Consider the following 13,599-nt stretch of genomic DNA (forward strand, 5'->3'; position numbering starts at 1 on the left):
TGTGAAGTATTAAAAATATATATTTGCTATCTAGACCAAACTGATAAAGTGCCAGAATTATAGCTGTCTCTGCAGTAGACTTGGTCTCATTTTGACAATGTAAAAGATTAATTTGTTCTACCTCATGCAAAATACACACCAAAAACATGTTTTATCAGACAGTAAATTTAGTATTTAATCATGTTGGAGTTTCAAGCTCTGTGTCCACGACTACACAGAATAAAATTAACAGGGTCTGCTTTTTAGCCAAACAGTTATAAGTTCGTGCTCGCCCAAAAATGTATCATCAGTTGTTCCATCCTCAGTGGGTTTTATTTACTTTCTTGTTGATTACATTTAACTGTTCTGTGACAGACTACACATTTCAGCCACAGATCTCTAATGGAGAATGCCATTGTTGGTGAGTGGTCCTGTTATTAATCTTGAAAGATTTAGATTTTTTAGAGTTCTTGATTTGTATTAATGTGCCTTTTTCAATCTTGGCAATATTTTTCCTCGTATTCTTCCACAGTTTTCTGCTATTTGCATTTGCCTATTTCACTGTACTATGTACCCCCCATGAGGCTCGCCACTCTTTGGCTGGTTTGTGCTTGGCTATCATGGGCCCCTGATTGTCCTATGTATCTTGATAAGTGGGCTGTCCAGGAGATTCGGATGAAGGAAAAAGTGCCTACCAGGTTGCACGCAAGTTGCTGGCTAGTTGGAAATCTTGTACCTACAGTACGTTACCTCTTAATCTATGAAGGATGTGGCCGCAGACATGTGACCTCAAATTTAGCACTGCGGTTGTGAAATTGCCCTGTGTCCTGGTAGCATCCTCGTTTCATTCTTCAGCTGTGCAGCATGTCACCAGACTTTCACCTCGTGGGCCGAAGTCACAAGCTACACAACCGGCAGGACAGAAAGAGTACTCTTGGAAGACTTCCTACTTCCCTCCAGCCAACCTACATCTGAGTGTTCCTCTCCTAACCGGACAGGCTCGAAGAAGTCAAACAAAAGCACACGGTCTTCTCCTTCACCAACTCAGAGATCCCCTTTGACGGTGTTGCCATGGGATACCCTTGCCCAGTCGACCTACATGTCACCAGTGTGCACTTCCAACCATTTTGCTGCACTGGACTTGGCAGACCGATATAGAAGAATGTAGACATGCCTGTAGACCTCGTGGAGCAGGATCCTCCTGCCTCTGTGCCCTGTAGCAGTGAGTCTTCGAAGGCTGGCACTTGGCAGCTGCCGAGGCGACACCCTTCATTTTTTCCTCGTCATGACTCTTCTCCTATGGAAAGTTTGTGATATTTGATCCAACAAAGAGCATATACGGCTGCTCTTGGCATCAGTGTCCTCGTATTTCTTGCCTTCAGGAAACAAAACTGCATGCTCATGATTGCTTTGAGCTCTCGCATTTCTTACCAGTTCCATTTTGAAAAGTCTGCATTCCATCTCATGGGGAGTCATGCTGCTCGTATGAAATGACGTTCATAATCAACCTATCTCCCTGACTTCCTGCCTTCAAGCTGTTGTAGTTCGCCTTTTCCCTTTGTACCGTTTACATCCCTCCGTCATTTGATGTCACCAGGGCAGCTACTTCACCCTTTTCTGCTACTCAGTGCCTTTAATTTGCACCATCTGTCTTGGGTTTCTCCCAGAACCTGTTGTAGATGTGCCCTCTTCGCTGACCACCTTAATCAACTTAACCTTTCCTCTTAACACAGGAGCACCCACGTTCCTTTCAGTCTCCATGTACACCTATTCTGCACTGCCCAGGTTGCACTTTGTCTTGATTGGTCTATTCTCTCTGACTCATCGAGCAACCATTTCCCATGTGTGATGCGTTTGCTGACTCCTATCCCACCCACGTGCATACCCAAATCACAGCTTCCTAAAGCTGACTGGAGGCTTTACTCCTCCCTGGCAACCTTTGACGAACATCATTTCTCCACTTGTGATGACCATGTGGAATATCTTAAAATGTTATCCTTACTGCTGCAGAATGTTCAATTCTTCGCACTTCCTCTTTACCTCACCATATCCTGGTCTGTTGGTGGACTGAGGCATGCTGTGACACAATTCGCACATGGAGACGTGCTCTCCATGTTTTAAACTATCATCCTACGGTGGCAAACTGCATTCATTATAAACAGATGTATGCATAGTGTCGTCACATTCTTTGGGATAGCAAAAAAGCTAGCTGCATTTCATTCACTAGTGCTTCTTACTGTTTCACACCCTCTTCCACCATTTGGACCAACCTCTGACGGCTATCTGGGCCCAACGTCCATTACCCAATTTCCGGCTGACAGATGATGTCATCGTGGACCCTGTTGCTATCTCCAACACCTTCGGCCACCATTTTGCGGAGATTTTGAGCTACTCTCACTGTCACCCTGGCTGCCTCCATTGGAAACGAGTGGAGGAGGCTCGAGCAATACCCTTCTCTTCTCTGAATAATGAATGCTACAATGCTGCCTTTAGTATGAAGGAGCTAGACCATGCTCTCACTTCATCCTGATTCTTTGCCCAAGGGCCAGATGATATTCACATTCAGATATTGCAGCACCTTTCTATTGTCGGCAATATTAACAGGGCCCACTTTCTACAAAAACAGTTTACATTTCTGTGTGCACAAACTTCTGCTACAGTCATCACAGCCTCCATAGGCTGTTATTAACTTTCTCTTTAGGCTGAATTTTATTATTCTGCAACTGTATAAACTTCCACTGCGTACCTGGTATGGTGGCTAGTGTCTCGCAACTTACTAACCACTTCACAGTATGGCTTTAGAGTGCGGGGTTATGCAGTTGATCATCTCGTCACTTTGTCCACCCATGTCATGAATGGTTTTCTGCAGAAATCCCAGATTGTGGCCATGTTCTTTGATTTGGAGAAAGCCTACAACACCTGCTGCTGGAGGACTGGTATCCTCTGCACTATCTACATGTGGGACTTTCTGGCCACCTGCCCCATTTCCTTCAGGCATTTTTAAAAGGTACATGTAGGTTCTTCCATGTCACACCTTTATCCAGGAAAGTGGTGTGCCTCAGGGTTCTGCCCTGAGCATCATCCTCTTTGCTATCACCATTAACCCTATAATTGCCTGTCTGCCACTGGGCATCTATGGCTCCCTTTTCGTTTACAGTTTTGCCATCTATTGCATTCTCCACAGAAATGTCTCATTGAGCAGCGTCTTAAGTGATGTCTTGATCAAAAATGACTTTCGTTTTTCCACTGACAAAACCATTTGTATGAATTTGTCATGGCGCAATTGGTTTCTTCCACCGTCTTTACATCTTGGGCCTGTTGCCCTTCCGTTCATTTAAACTACATAATTCCTGGGGCTCATGCTCGATAGGAAACTATCTTGGTCCTCCCACGTGTCTTACCTGGTAGCCCGCTCTATGTGGTCCCTCAGTGTCCTGTGTGTCCTCAATGGTACTTCCTGGGGTACTGATTGAACCACCCTTCTCCATTTGTACCGGTCCCTTGTGTGTTCAAAACTAGACTGTGGGTGTTTTGTTTATGCCTCTGCATGTCCATCCCTCTTTACGCCATCTCAATACTATCCATCATTGTGGCATCTGTTTGGCAAAACTACCACTGGCCTACAGCTGTGACTTTCTCCTCAGCAGATATGCATGCTGTTTGTCTGCCATGTGTGGCCACCCATTCTATGGCTCCTTTGGTCACGAGTATGGGGCATGTCCCTCTTGTCTGTGATCTGCTGGAGTTTGCTTTCGGCTACTACTCTGGTAGCTACATGCAGCTTTCCCAATGAGTGTGGAGCCTTTACCACCTGAGCTTTGTGCAGCAGCCTGTGTTCACATGGGCCTTAATTCATTTCCAAGGACACTACTCCAGCCTGGTTCAATTGCCTTGTTTCATTAGCTTCGTACGGAATTTTGCAATAGTTCTTTTGTGTGCACAGACAGCTCTTGGACTGACCTTGGTGTCGGGTGTGCCTTCGTCATTGACACAGACGTTTTTCGGTATCAGATTCTGGAATACTGCTCAGTATTTTCAGTAGAGCTCTCCCATGTATCAGCACCCCCAGTACACACCTGGCGACACAGGCTTTTCAATTGTCACCTGCTGAGACTCTTTGTGCCCTTCAAAGCATCTGTATGCTGCACACCATCCATTCTTTAGTGCAATGTGTCGAGGAAAGCTGTCACTTGCTCACTCTTGATGGAGCCACTATGGTGTTTACGTGGGTTCCTGGTCACACCGGTCTGACAGGAAACGAGGCCGCTGCTGCTGCTGCTGCTGCTGCTGCCGCCAAGGCTGCAGTCCTCGTACCTCATCCCTCAGGTGGTCTGTGTGTTGCCATGTGTCAGCACCTGGTGTCACTTTGGCATCATCAATGGTATTCCCTTCATGAGAACAAGCTCCGTGCTATTAAGCTTCTCCCAGTGGCTTGGAAGACCACCTCTCAGCCCTCTCGCTGTGAGATCATTTTAACTAGGTTGCGTATTGGGCACTGTGTCTTTAGCCATTGTCATTTGTTGAGTGGCGCTCTACTCCATCACTTTGTGGACATTGCACCCAAATTTTAACTCTCCGCCATTTCCCAATGGAATGCCCTTTTTTAATTGCTGTTGACTGCATTTTACTTTTTATTCGTCATAGCAATATGGTGAAGGACATTAAGTTTTAGTTCTGGACCTCCATTTCTCTATGGTGTATTTTATAGATGTTTATCCACATCCCTGTTTTTAGCTGTCTTCTCTTACATCAGTTGGGATGGGATTGACGTGTACTCGTTTTTTAACTTCACTGTCTTAGTGTTTTATAGTTTTGACAGGGGCACATATGACCCTATTGTTTATGCGCCCTGAAGCAAAACAAAAGTGTACTATGTAAATGACAATGAAAAGGTCCTTTATGGAATGTAAATAATTTAAGGAGAATAGTTGGTGCTGAGTTATCTGTTAGCACATAAAGAAAACCGAAAATGTTCCTACCTTTGGGACTAAACCTTCAACATAACATTTGAAAACTAGCAGTGTTTTCAGCCTTCTTAATGTGCCTGCTGACAACTCAGCATCTCAACTGTTATTACCTTTACAGCTTAAATTGTTCACTGTTATGTATGTTACTGCTAATTAATTTTTATTTGACAACCTAATTAATTTTTATTTGACAACACAAATTACAGCGAAATTCCCTGGCAAATGAGTTCTGTAACAAAAAACAGTGAAGTACACAAGGAGAACACGGCCAAGATTGAAAAAGATATATTAATACAAATTAAGGAATTAAAAAAAAAACTTCTTTTTCGAAGCTCAGAACAGACCAATGACCACAGCAATGGAATGCTGCACTAACTATAGGTATGCAGTGGAAGTTTGTACAGTTGCAGAATAACAAAATTTAGCCTAAAGAGAAAGTTAATAACAGCCTATGGAGGCTGTGATGACTGTAGTAGAAGTTTGTGCACACAGAAATGTAAACTGTTTTTCTAGAAGGTGGGCCCTGTTAATATTGTAGAATTTAATACTAAACTCAATAATAAACTAATTTACAGAGAATATAAAGAATAATTGCACAGTTTGTGCCATTTACCATTCTAAAGACTCGTCTCGATGTATCGAAGGTGGAGATACTGTTTGTTCACATGAGAAATGCACCTCCATAAGTATCTAGAGTATCAGTGTGCTATCTGGGGTCACCGCTCATAAGTAATTTTAAAAAACCTCACACAGACAGTGGAAAGCTATGGAATTGTCAGGTGCATGGTGTGATACTCACGTAATGATGATCAATGACACACTGACCAGGGAACACATGGGACGTCCATTGTTTCTACAATGTTAGCAGTTTGGTTACGTGGACATGCCACTGAAAATTTTGGTAGAAAATATGGCCTAGAATTGAAACTGGTAGCTGAATTCAGCATCAGCCAAGGTATTACTGTACTGGAATTTTATTGTTGTTGCTATGCTACATTTAATGACTACTGTAGTGCTAATTCCCATGAACTTGTTTGTGAGTATACAGTAGTGAATCATCTAAAATATGCATTTGGTAAAACTTCACTTACAGGTTATCATTAAATGTGGTGATGTCAGAGTTCGTATTTGGTTATACCACACAGGGCTTGAAATGCGTTGTAGTGAGTAAATAAGTTTACATACAGGTAACATGTGTCCATATCAGCTCCAGTTTAAAGATGTGGTTGTTGCAATTCATACTGAACTTCTGAAAGACATTGATAGTGGAGATCTCATTTTTATTTTGAAACTGAGGTAATATTTTACTAATATGAAGAAAAAACTCAAATTTGTATGTTTGAAATTTACTGAAGATACAGCAGTGTAACTGATGGATGAACAGAGTAAATGTTCTGTGTAACACACATTATTTTTTCTTCCTGTTTACATTTTCTCTTGATACCAACATTTTTTTTTTTTTTTTATTTTTAGCATTGGCTACACAAGAAGTCACTCATGTCTCAGCACAAGTTCTGTTTCACTGCTGTCTTTATTGTCATAGTGTTTTCAGCTTCCCCATTAGTACTGCATGTGAGTGTTCTGTTTATGGTATGTCACAGTACAAAAGCCCTCTTCGAGTAAACCAAATTGTATCCTAGAGCTACACTACTTGTTACCTTCAATATTTGTTGACGCTATTGTCTGGGAAGAAAAGATGATGGAAGACATGGGTTGTGTGATTGATGGTGATTAGAGATTTGTACTGAATATACAAAATGTTGCTGCTGATTGCAGTGTCTTTTGGGCTCCTCTTCAGTCTTCAATTAATAATTATCTCGACAGACTTTTTAAGAACTTAGGAGGGTGCTGTTTTATTAGCAAATTGATCTTTTTCTAGATATATCAGTGTTACAGAAGGATCACATACATTTCTACCTAATGTGTATGCACAAACAGTCACTGAATTTTTGAAAATGTAAGTTCTATTTTTTGTGATAATTAACTTACTTTTTTCACAAAGCATCCTCCCGTAAAGTTTTACACATGTCAGCAGTCACTGAAAGTTACACAGCATGACTCTCTGTGAATGTTAATTGCGAAGGCTTCTTAGGGAAAGACAGTCCCTTCTCGAGGCTCAGAGCAATGCTTACTAATGCTTCTGAATATAAGAGCCCTGGATTTGAAAAGTGGTCACAAAATGTTTGTATTTTAGCTGTCCTGTTAGAAAGTGCTGCATTGTGGTGGAATAGGCTGCTTTAGATAGATTAAAATTACATTTTGATTGACAGATGGTATTGACCAGTGAGGGTGACAGCATTTATTGAGAGTTAGTCTACCACATGTTAAATCTTAGAGACTTTCGTACACATCACTAACATTAGTGTAATGTGTACTTATATAGTTGTCATCTTTGCCACTGGAGAGACAACAGATGCCATGGTAGTTGTTGAAACATGCTGTTTCTTTCCACTCATTCATTGAAAGCTGAATAACAGCCAAAGAGAGAGCTTTCAGTCACAGATGGTAAAAGTTGTAAAGTAACAAATGGACTGTCTCCCATCAGTTTGTCCCCATGTCAGTTCTGAAGTGTCCAGATATACTTACATATTTCCTAAAACAGTACAACACTGTTTTAAAAACTGAAGAAATAGTGGTTGAAGAATAATAGTTTTCCTAGTGTGATCAACTTTTAAAATTAACCACCACTGATGGATTAGGCCTTAGGTGTGTTCCGACTGGCTGACTGCTCCTCCAGTTGTTACTGACTGTAGGTGATGCCCCTGCTGCTTTATTCAAACAGCTCTTCATTCAGTCTCTTGTGTGCTGAGTGGACCCCATACTAGACCTCCCTACCACAGAAAAATCTGAGGTATTGTTAGTCGAACCAAAGTCCTTTCACACCAAAGACAGCAAAACTAATTGTTAAATTATGGAGGCAGTCTTTGCATTTAACTACAAAACATTTTAAGCAGTGCACTGAAATCTCTGGTACCTGGGGGATAATGTACAAATCACGAATCGTGAAGCCACCAGTTTGATTCTTACCAGAAGTATTTTATTTCGTACTTGATTTTTCATATTTTTAGGAGTTTTGAAGAAGTTACTTTCATGTCTGTCTGTGTTATACAAATTTTGCAGTTGACTTTAAACTATTTTCCCGATAAGCTAGAGACTTGAAACTTTCAGCAGAGCACAGAACTGGATGACGACAATGCAGTATTAACCTGCGTTCTTGCATAGTGTGTGGTGAACAGTACTATGTGTACCACAGGCATTTCCTGTTCATCACAAATGGTTTGCAGCAAGGTTAACTGCTGCAAGCCTGTGTGTGAGCTCAAATCTCTAATATTTACCTTCACAGTCTTATCGAGGGATGTACTAGGTGAGACGCATTATATTGGTTGGCTCAGTTGAAGAGAAATGGAAATAAACCTGAAATTCTCCATATATCAGTGTTGTAATCTGGTCAAAATCTATGAAAAGTTTCACACCCAAGAGACTAAAAAGCAGTAGATAGTTATTTAAATAAAAATAAATTTTTAATAAATCACATTTTTAAATTGTAGTTAAAGTATAAAATAATTTCTCTTAGCCCCATATGGATTCCTAACACCATACACATAGTAATGAAAATTTTGTGATCATGAATTTTTGATAGGTATGAAAATACTTGTAAGACTTAAATGAAAAAGTGGCACACATCAATAAATAAAACTAAGGATATGAATTACTCATCCATCAGTTATGTACCTATGGAGAAACATTGCTGTTGGAGCACAGAAAGATGGATATATTCCTGTTTAAACGACTCTGAAAAGTAGGGCACCACCTGCCTCATTCTACCTTCCTCAGCAAGTTCAAAAATTTTCGACAAAGTTTTCGCTTGTGTATGTATTCATCTCTTTTTAACATGCAACTCACTTCTCTCTGACAAGCTCCCCTAACTGTAAATCGCTCACACCGACTAGTCTATAGCTATGTCACTCCCACTCATCCACTCCTATTGCTTCTTCTCAATAACTCATTCAGCCCAACTCTTTGTCATTATCTCTTTATGTATTTCTGACTGTCCTATTACTGTCTCCTCCTTACATCTACTATGTCATTAATTTCTTCCCACTTATGCTCTCTCTTCTCACTGTTACTATTTCTTCCTCATTGTTATTGTCATATATTCTCTCATTAACACTGGCTCTCACCTGCTTCCACTTTCTCCTTCTCTTTATTCCCTTCCCACTGACACTCTTTCCTTCACCCTTTCTCTTGCGCTCTGTCATTGTTGACTACATTCCACTTCCACTGTGTCCCTCTCATTCTCACTACCATTGTCTCCTGCACTCATTCTATACCACAACCACTATCTACTATCTTCTAGTACTTATTCTTCTCTCTCTCTCTCTCTCTCTCTCTCTCTCTCTCTCTCTCTCTCTCTCCCCCCCCCCCCCCCCCACTCCGTCAGCATAAAAAAGAAAGCCAAAACCTTTGGAAAATTTTTTAAAGTACCTGAGGAACGTACATTGAAATACCAGGTACTCCACTGTTCAGTCAGTCTTTTTTAAAGAGGAGCGTATTTGCCTTTTTTGTGCTGAGATAAGAGTATTTTTTCACTCGTTCCATTCTATTCACTGCTACAGCAGGGCAGGTCTCTCATATGAAAGGAACTGTATGGGTCAATAAAATATTGATAGGTGACTGATATGCAATTGGAATAGCGCAAAACCAATTTATGCCTTGGACCAGATTTTGTGTGTACAAAAATTTTGCATTGTTTCATTATTAAAACATGGGATTCCCAGAATCCTACTGATTATAATGGAGACACATTAGAACATACTTCTCTGTACTTCGTAGCTTTATAAACTATGTTTTCACATCATACTAGATTTTACATATGTATTTTACATGTACAGGTTGGCTATCTTTGAACCTCTATATCTCAGAAATGGATAATGATAGCAAGAAAACTTTAAAGGTTTTTGGAGATAAAGATTTTGCAAATATATCTTAAAAATTACACCCATTTGCTGTGCATAATCTGTGACTTGGTTTTGGTATCCAGAATCTGTGTTCCTTGATTATGGATAAATATTTTAGAAAATGGGAAGATCACACTTCTAAATAAATGTCTAGTGAATATACTGGTAAAATTTGAGCAGTTTGCAATGGTTGGTTATTCAGCTAACTAATGCTGCTGACAAAAAAATGGTGAAAAATGCTTTTTTTGGGTTTTCTCAGGAACCGCCCACAAACTAAACGGTGCTTCTGTAAGCCCCACATGGTCCGCTGTGGACCATATCTAATGCAAGCAGTTAGTAATTTGTACAGGGAAAGAGAGAGATTATTTTATACATTTTAATCAGATTTAAAAATGAGGTATATTAAGATTTTAATTTTATTTGAATAATTATTTTGTACCAAATTTCAATTTATTATATTCATGAGATTAGGTATTAAAGACAATATCATATTTTTATTACCTAGTTATATAGTATTTGTTAACCAACATACCACTTTAATAATTACAGAATTTAAATAAATGTTTTATGTTACCACTAGTGACAATCAAACCAATGACTTTGTGATTACTAAACTTATACACTACTCTCTCTTAATTGTAATTTCATTGAGTGACTCGAAATGTTTTCAGCTCTACATCACTATAACCTTTAAATCTTCAAAGGTGATTTCTTAGAGTTCTTGAAAACTGTGTTGTACTGCTTTATGAAATTGGTGTCTAGGGACTTCTCTTAAAATCTTGTAAGAATGAATAAGAGGATAGAGCCGTTGGTAGAATATGAACACAAACTGATCGGTGCCATGTGCCAGATTGTGAATATGTTAACATATTATTAATAGCAACAGTTAAGACTGCTATTTTTTGAGTGCAAACAATAATTAATGAAATGTGAACTGCATTTTTTACTGTAACTTACTTCTGCATCACATTAGATAGATACATGAACAAGACAAATTCAGCACAGTGCTCTAGGGTGGCATTGGTGTGTATACCTTCAGTATTATATTTGTCTGTGATGGAGCAATCTGCCTTTGAGTTCAGGTGTAAAACCTAATTTTGTTGTATGATGCATATTCACAGAGCTTCTTGCAAACCTACTTCACTTTTCCACATGCTCGCTGTTAACTTCTAAGGAAAATAACATTGCACTAGTTAACCCTTCTGCATAGAAATGCCTGCTGGTATTTTATCACTTAACGCCAGTCTAGAGTTAATCTTCCCAACACTCATCAGAAAGACATTATTTCAAGTGGAATATCAGGTTATTATCAGAGGTGATATGGTTGGGTCTGTAGGGTGGATGGTTGTGAAGTTTCCAGCTGAAATGGTGTATTTTATCCTTATTGGGAATATTATGTGGAAACATGTTGTGGAAGTTAGACTGTCTTCTACAACAGGTTCCTGCATTATTGGTTTTGGATGGTAGTCTCGGTTTGGAGAGCATTTTGCAGTTACTGGAATTATGAAGTGTATTACAGGACAGTACTTCACACAAGCAACTGTTTTCCAACTATAAACAAGAGCTCTTCTCAAGCAAGTTCATGTAGAGATCACCAGTTAACCCTTTTAACACTCAATTAAAAATAATTGAAACCTTGACACTAGATTAAAAATAACTAAAACCTTAACACTAGATTAAAAATAATTGAAACCTTAAAGCACAGTGATGAACAAATGTCGTAACCATTTCTCAGTGTATGTAATTTTTTCTCAAAATATAATTTGTGTTGAGTAAATTGTTAAAAATCTACTTAATTGTCTATAGAATGGATACATATTTTAAGGGATAAATTTTAGCTTTTAGAGTGAAAGGTAATTTGCAACAGGAAAGAAGAAAAATTGGCTGTATATTATATAGTTGTCTCTGGCAGTGATTTGATTTATTTACATAAAAAAATAGTGTGATGTGTATTTTATACTAAATCTAAGATGAATACACAACACAAACAGCTCCATACTATCCTCTAAAAACTTCTGGACATACAGTATATCGGCTTGTTCAGATTTGATGTTTAATTGATATTTCTACATGTTGTAGTCCTGTTAATGATAGTTAAAAGAATCAGACATTGCTTACATAAACACAATGTTTTGTGTGTGTGTGGTTTGGTGACCATGTTTGTAACTAATAAAATTACTTGTCCTGTTAGTAAATATTAAATGTGAAAATTCAGTGTTCTTAATTTTTAATTTTGTTTCTTTATGCTTTTAGATCACTTATCCAAGTTTGAGTTTTCCAAATAACAGAAATGTTTCAAATTTGAATTATATGTAAGGTGTAAGGCTAAAGTTTCAATATTTTGTGTGGTTGAAGGCACAAGTTTTAATCTTGTTCGGATGTAGAATTCATACCTTTCACGGATGCTAAAGTCTTCAGGTATTAACTGTGTCCTTAATGTCCCACATCTAACTGCATGATATTGATGACCGTCGTTATGCACTGTGTGCCCTTTACTTAGAATGGTAGCTTTGTGGTGAGTGGTTTGGTGGAAATTCTCTAACTGTGCACAAAGTTTGGTGGAATGATTTTGCAACTATAACAAGGGATGGACGGGTACTTTAAAAGAACCAGTATTGTGAAATGTAAATACAAATTGACAGCATTAGTTTGAGAAATTGTGGAAATGTGACTTAATTCTTTAGTGAAAATGTGTAATGTTGAAATAACTCATTCCTATTAGAAGAATTAAAATCCTAAATGTTCCAATGGAAAATTTGGACCCAGTTGCTACAGTTAGCTCTTCATACATATTGGCTACATAAGTATAAATGTGTAGAGGTTTATGATGTTTAATTTAGATTGTTACTTGGAGATAAAAACTATTGTGCATACGAATGTGATGTCTGTGTCATTTAGAGTGAATATTAACATAACTGATTTTTAATACATTATCTATACAACCTGTGTAATTTTTTTAGTTGCTAACTGTAATTATTTTTTTGCCCACCTGAATTGTAATCTGTACTGATGTTTCCTAAATAATTGCCTATTAAAATAGCTTTGAGAAAACTTATTTTTTACAGAGCAGCTGGCCTGTTATATTGAAGTAAGTAAAGTCATAGGCCACATTTGCCCATCACTTGCACCTCAGTTTTATTTTCTGTGCTAGAAAGTGTGAAGTGTCTAGCTGTTCTTTTTCCATGGAGTGTGTGAACCTTCAAGCTGTTGAGTTCATAAGATGCTGGGCAGCATGGGTGTAATTCCATTAAGACAGGAAATTTGGTTTGTGACTACTAAGTTGCATAATTTAAACATTTGTCTTAATAGCTTTGTGGTGCATCTGTCTTGTTGTGCATCAATTGGATTTTGCGATGTTTGCACATAGTATGTTGTGTGGAAAGTGTTTTCAGTGATACCTTCTGTAGCTCCTGAGTGCAGCACTCAAAAAGTATTTCCTAACATTGTCCTGAATGCAAGTTCAGTGGTGGTGTTTCAGGTGCAAAAGGAACAGAAAGAAAAAAGGAGCATGGTTGCATGCTGAGACACTTAAGTCAGATTTAAAGCAATTTAATATCTAAAATAACCTTTTACCAGTGTTCAATTTTTTTTTATTGGAGTCTTTCCTCACATGCAGATGGTATTGTTCTGTTAGCTGACGATGAAAACGAATTAAAAACTCTGGCAGCACAATGAATAAATGCTGTGAAAGTTAC

At 38.6% G+C, this 13,599-nt stretch overlaps 1 protein-coding gene across 4 annotated transcripts in view; it reads left to right on the forward strand.

The window, feature by feature from the left end:
• The window catches only part of LOC124719109 (V-type proton ATPase 116 kDa subunit a 1), a 113,135-nt gene that overhangs the window by 37,104 nt on the left and 62,432 nt on the right, over positions 1 to 13,599 (forward strand). Inside the window, exon 4 of one of the 4 annotated variants that reach the window (XM_047244806.1) lies at positions 12,970 to 12,992. The exons of the other annotated variants lie outside the window; for them this stretch is intronic. Coding sequence (XP_047100762.1) covers positions 12,970 to 12,992 — 23 coding nt within the window. The remainder of the gene's footprint in view (positions 1 to 12,969; positions 12,993 to 13,599) is intronic. 4 annotated transcript variants of the gene reach the window in all.

The sequence above is a fragment of the Schistocerca piceifrons genome, chromosome 10, assembly GCF_021461385.2.
Source record: "Schistocerca piceifrons isolate TAMUIC-IGC-003096 chromosome 10, iqSchPice1.1, whole genome shotgun sequence".
Lineage (NCBI taxonomy): Eukaryota > Metazoa > Arthropoda > Insecta > Orthoptera > Acrididae > Schistocerca > Schistocerca piceifrons.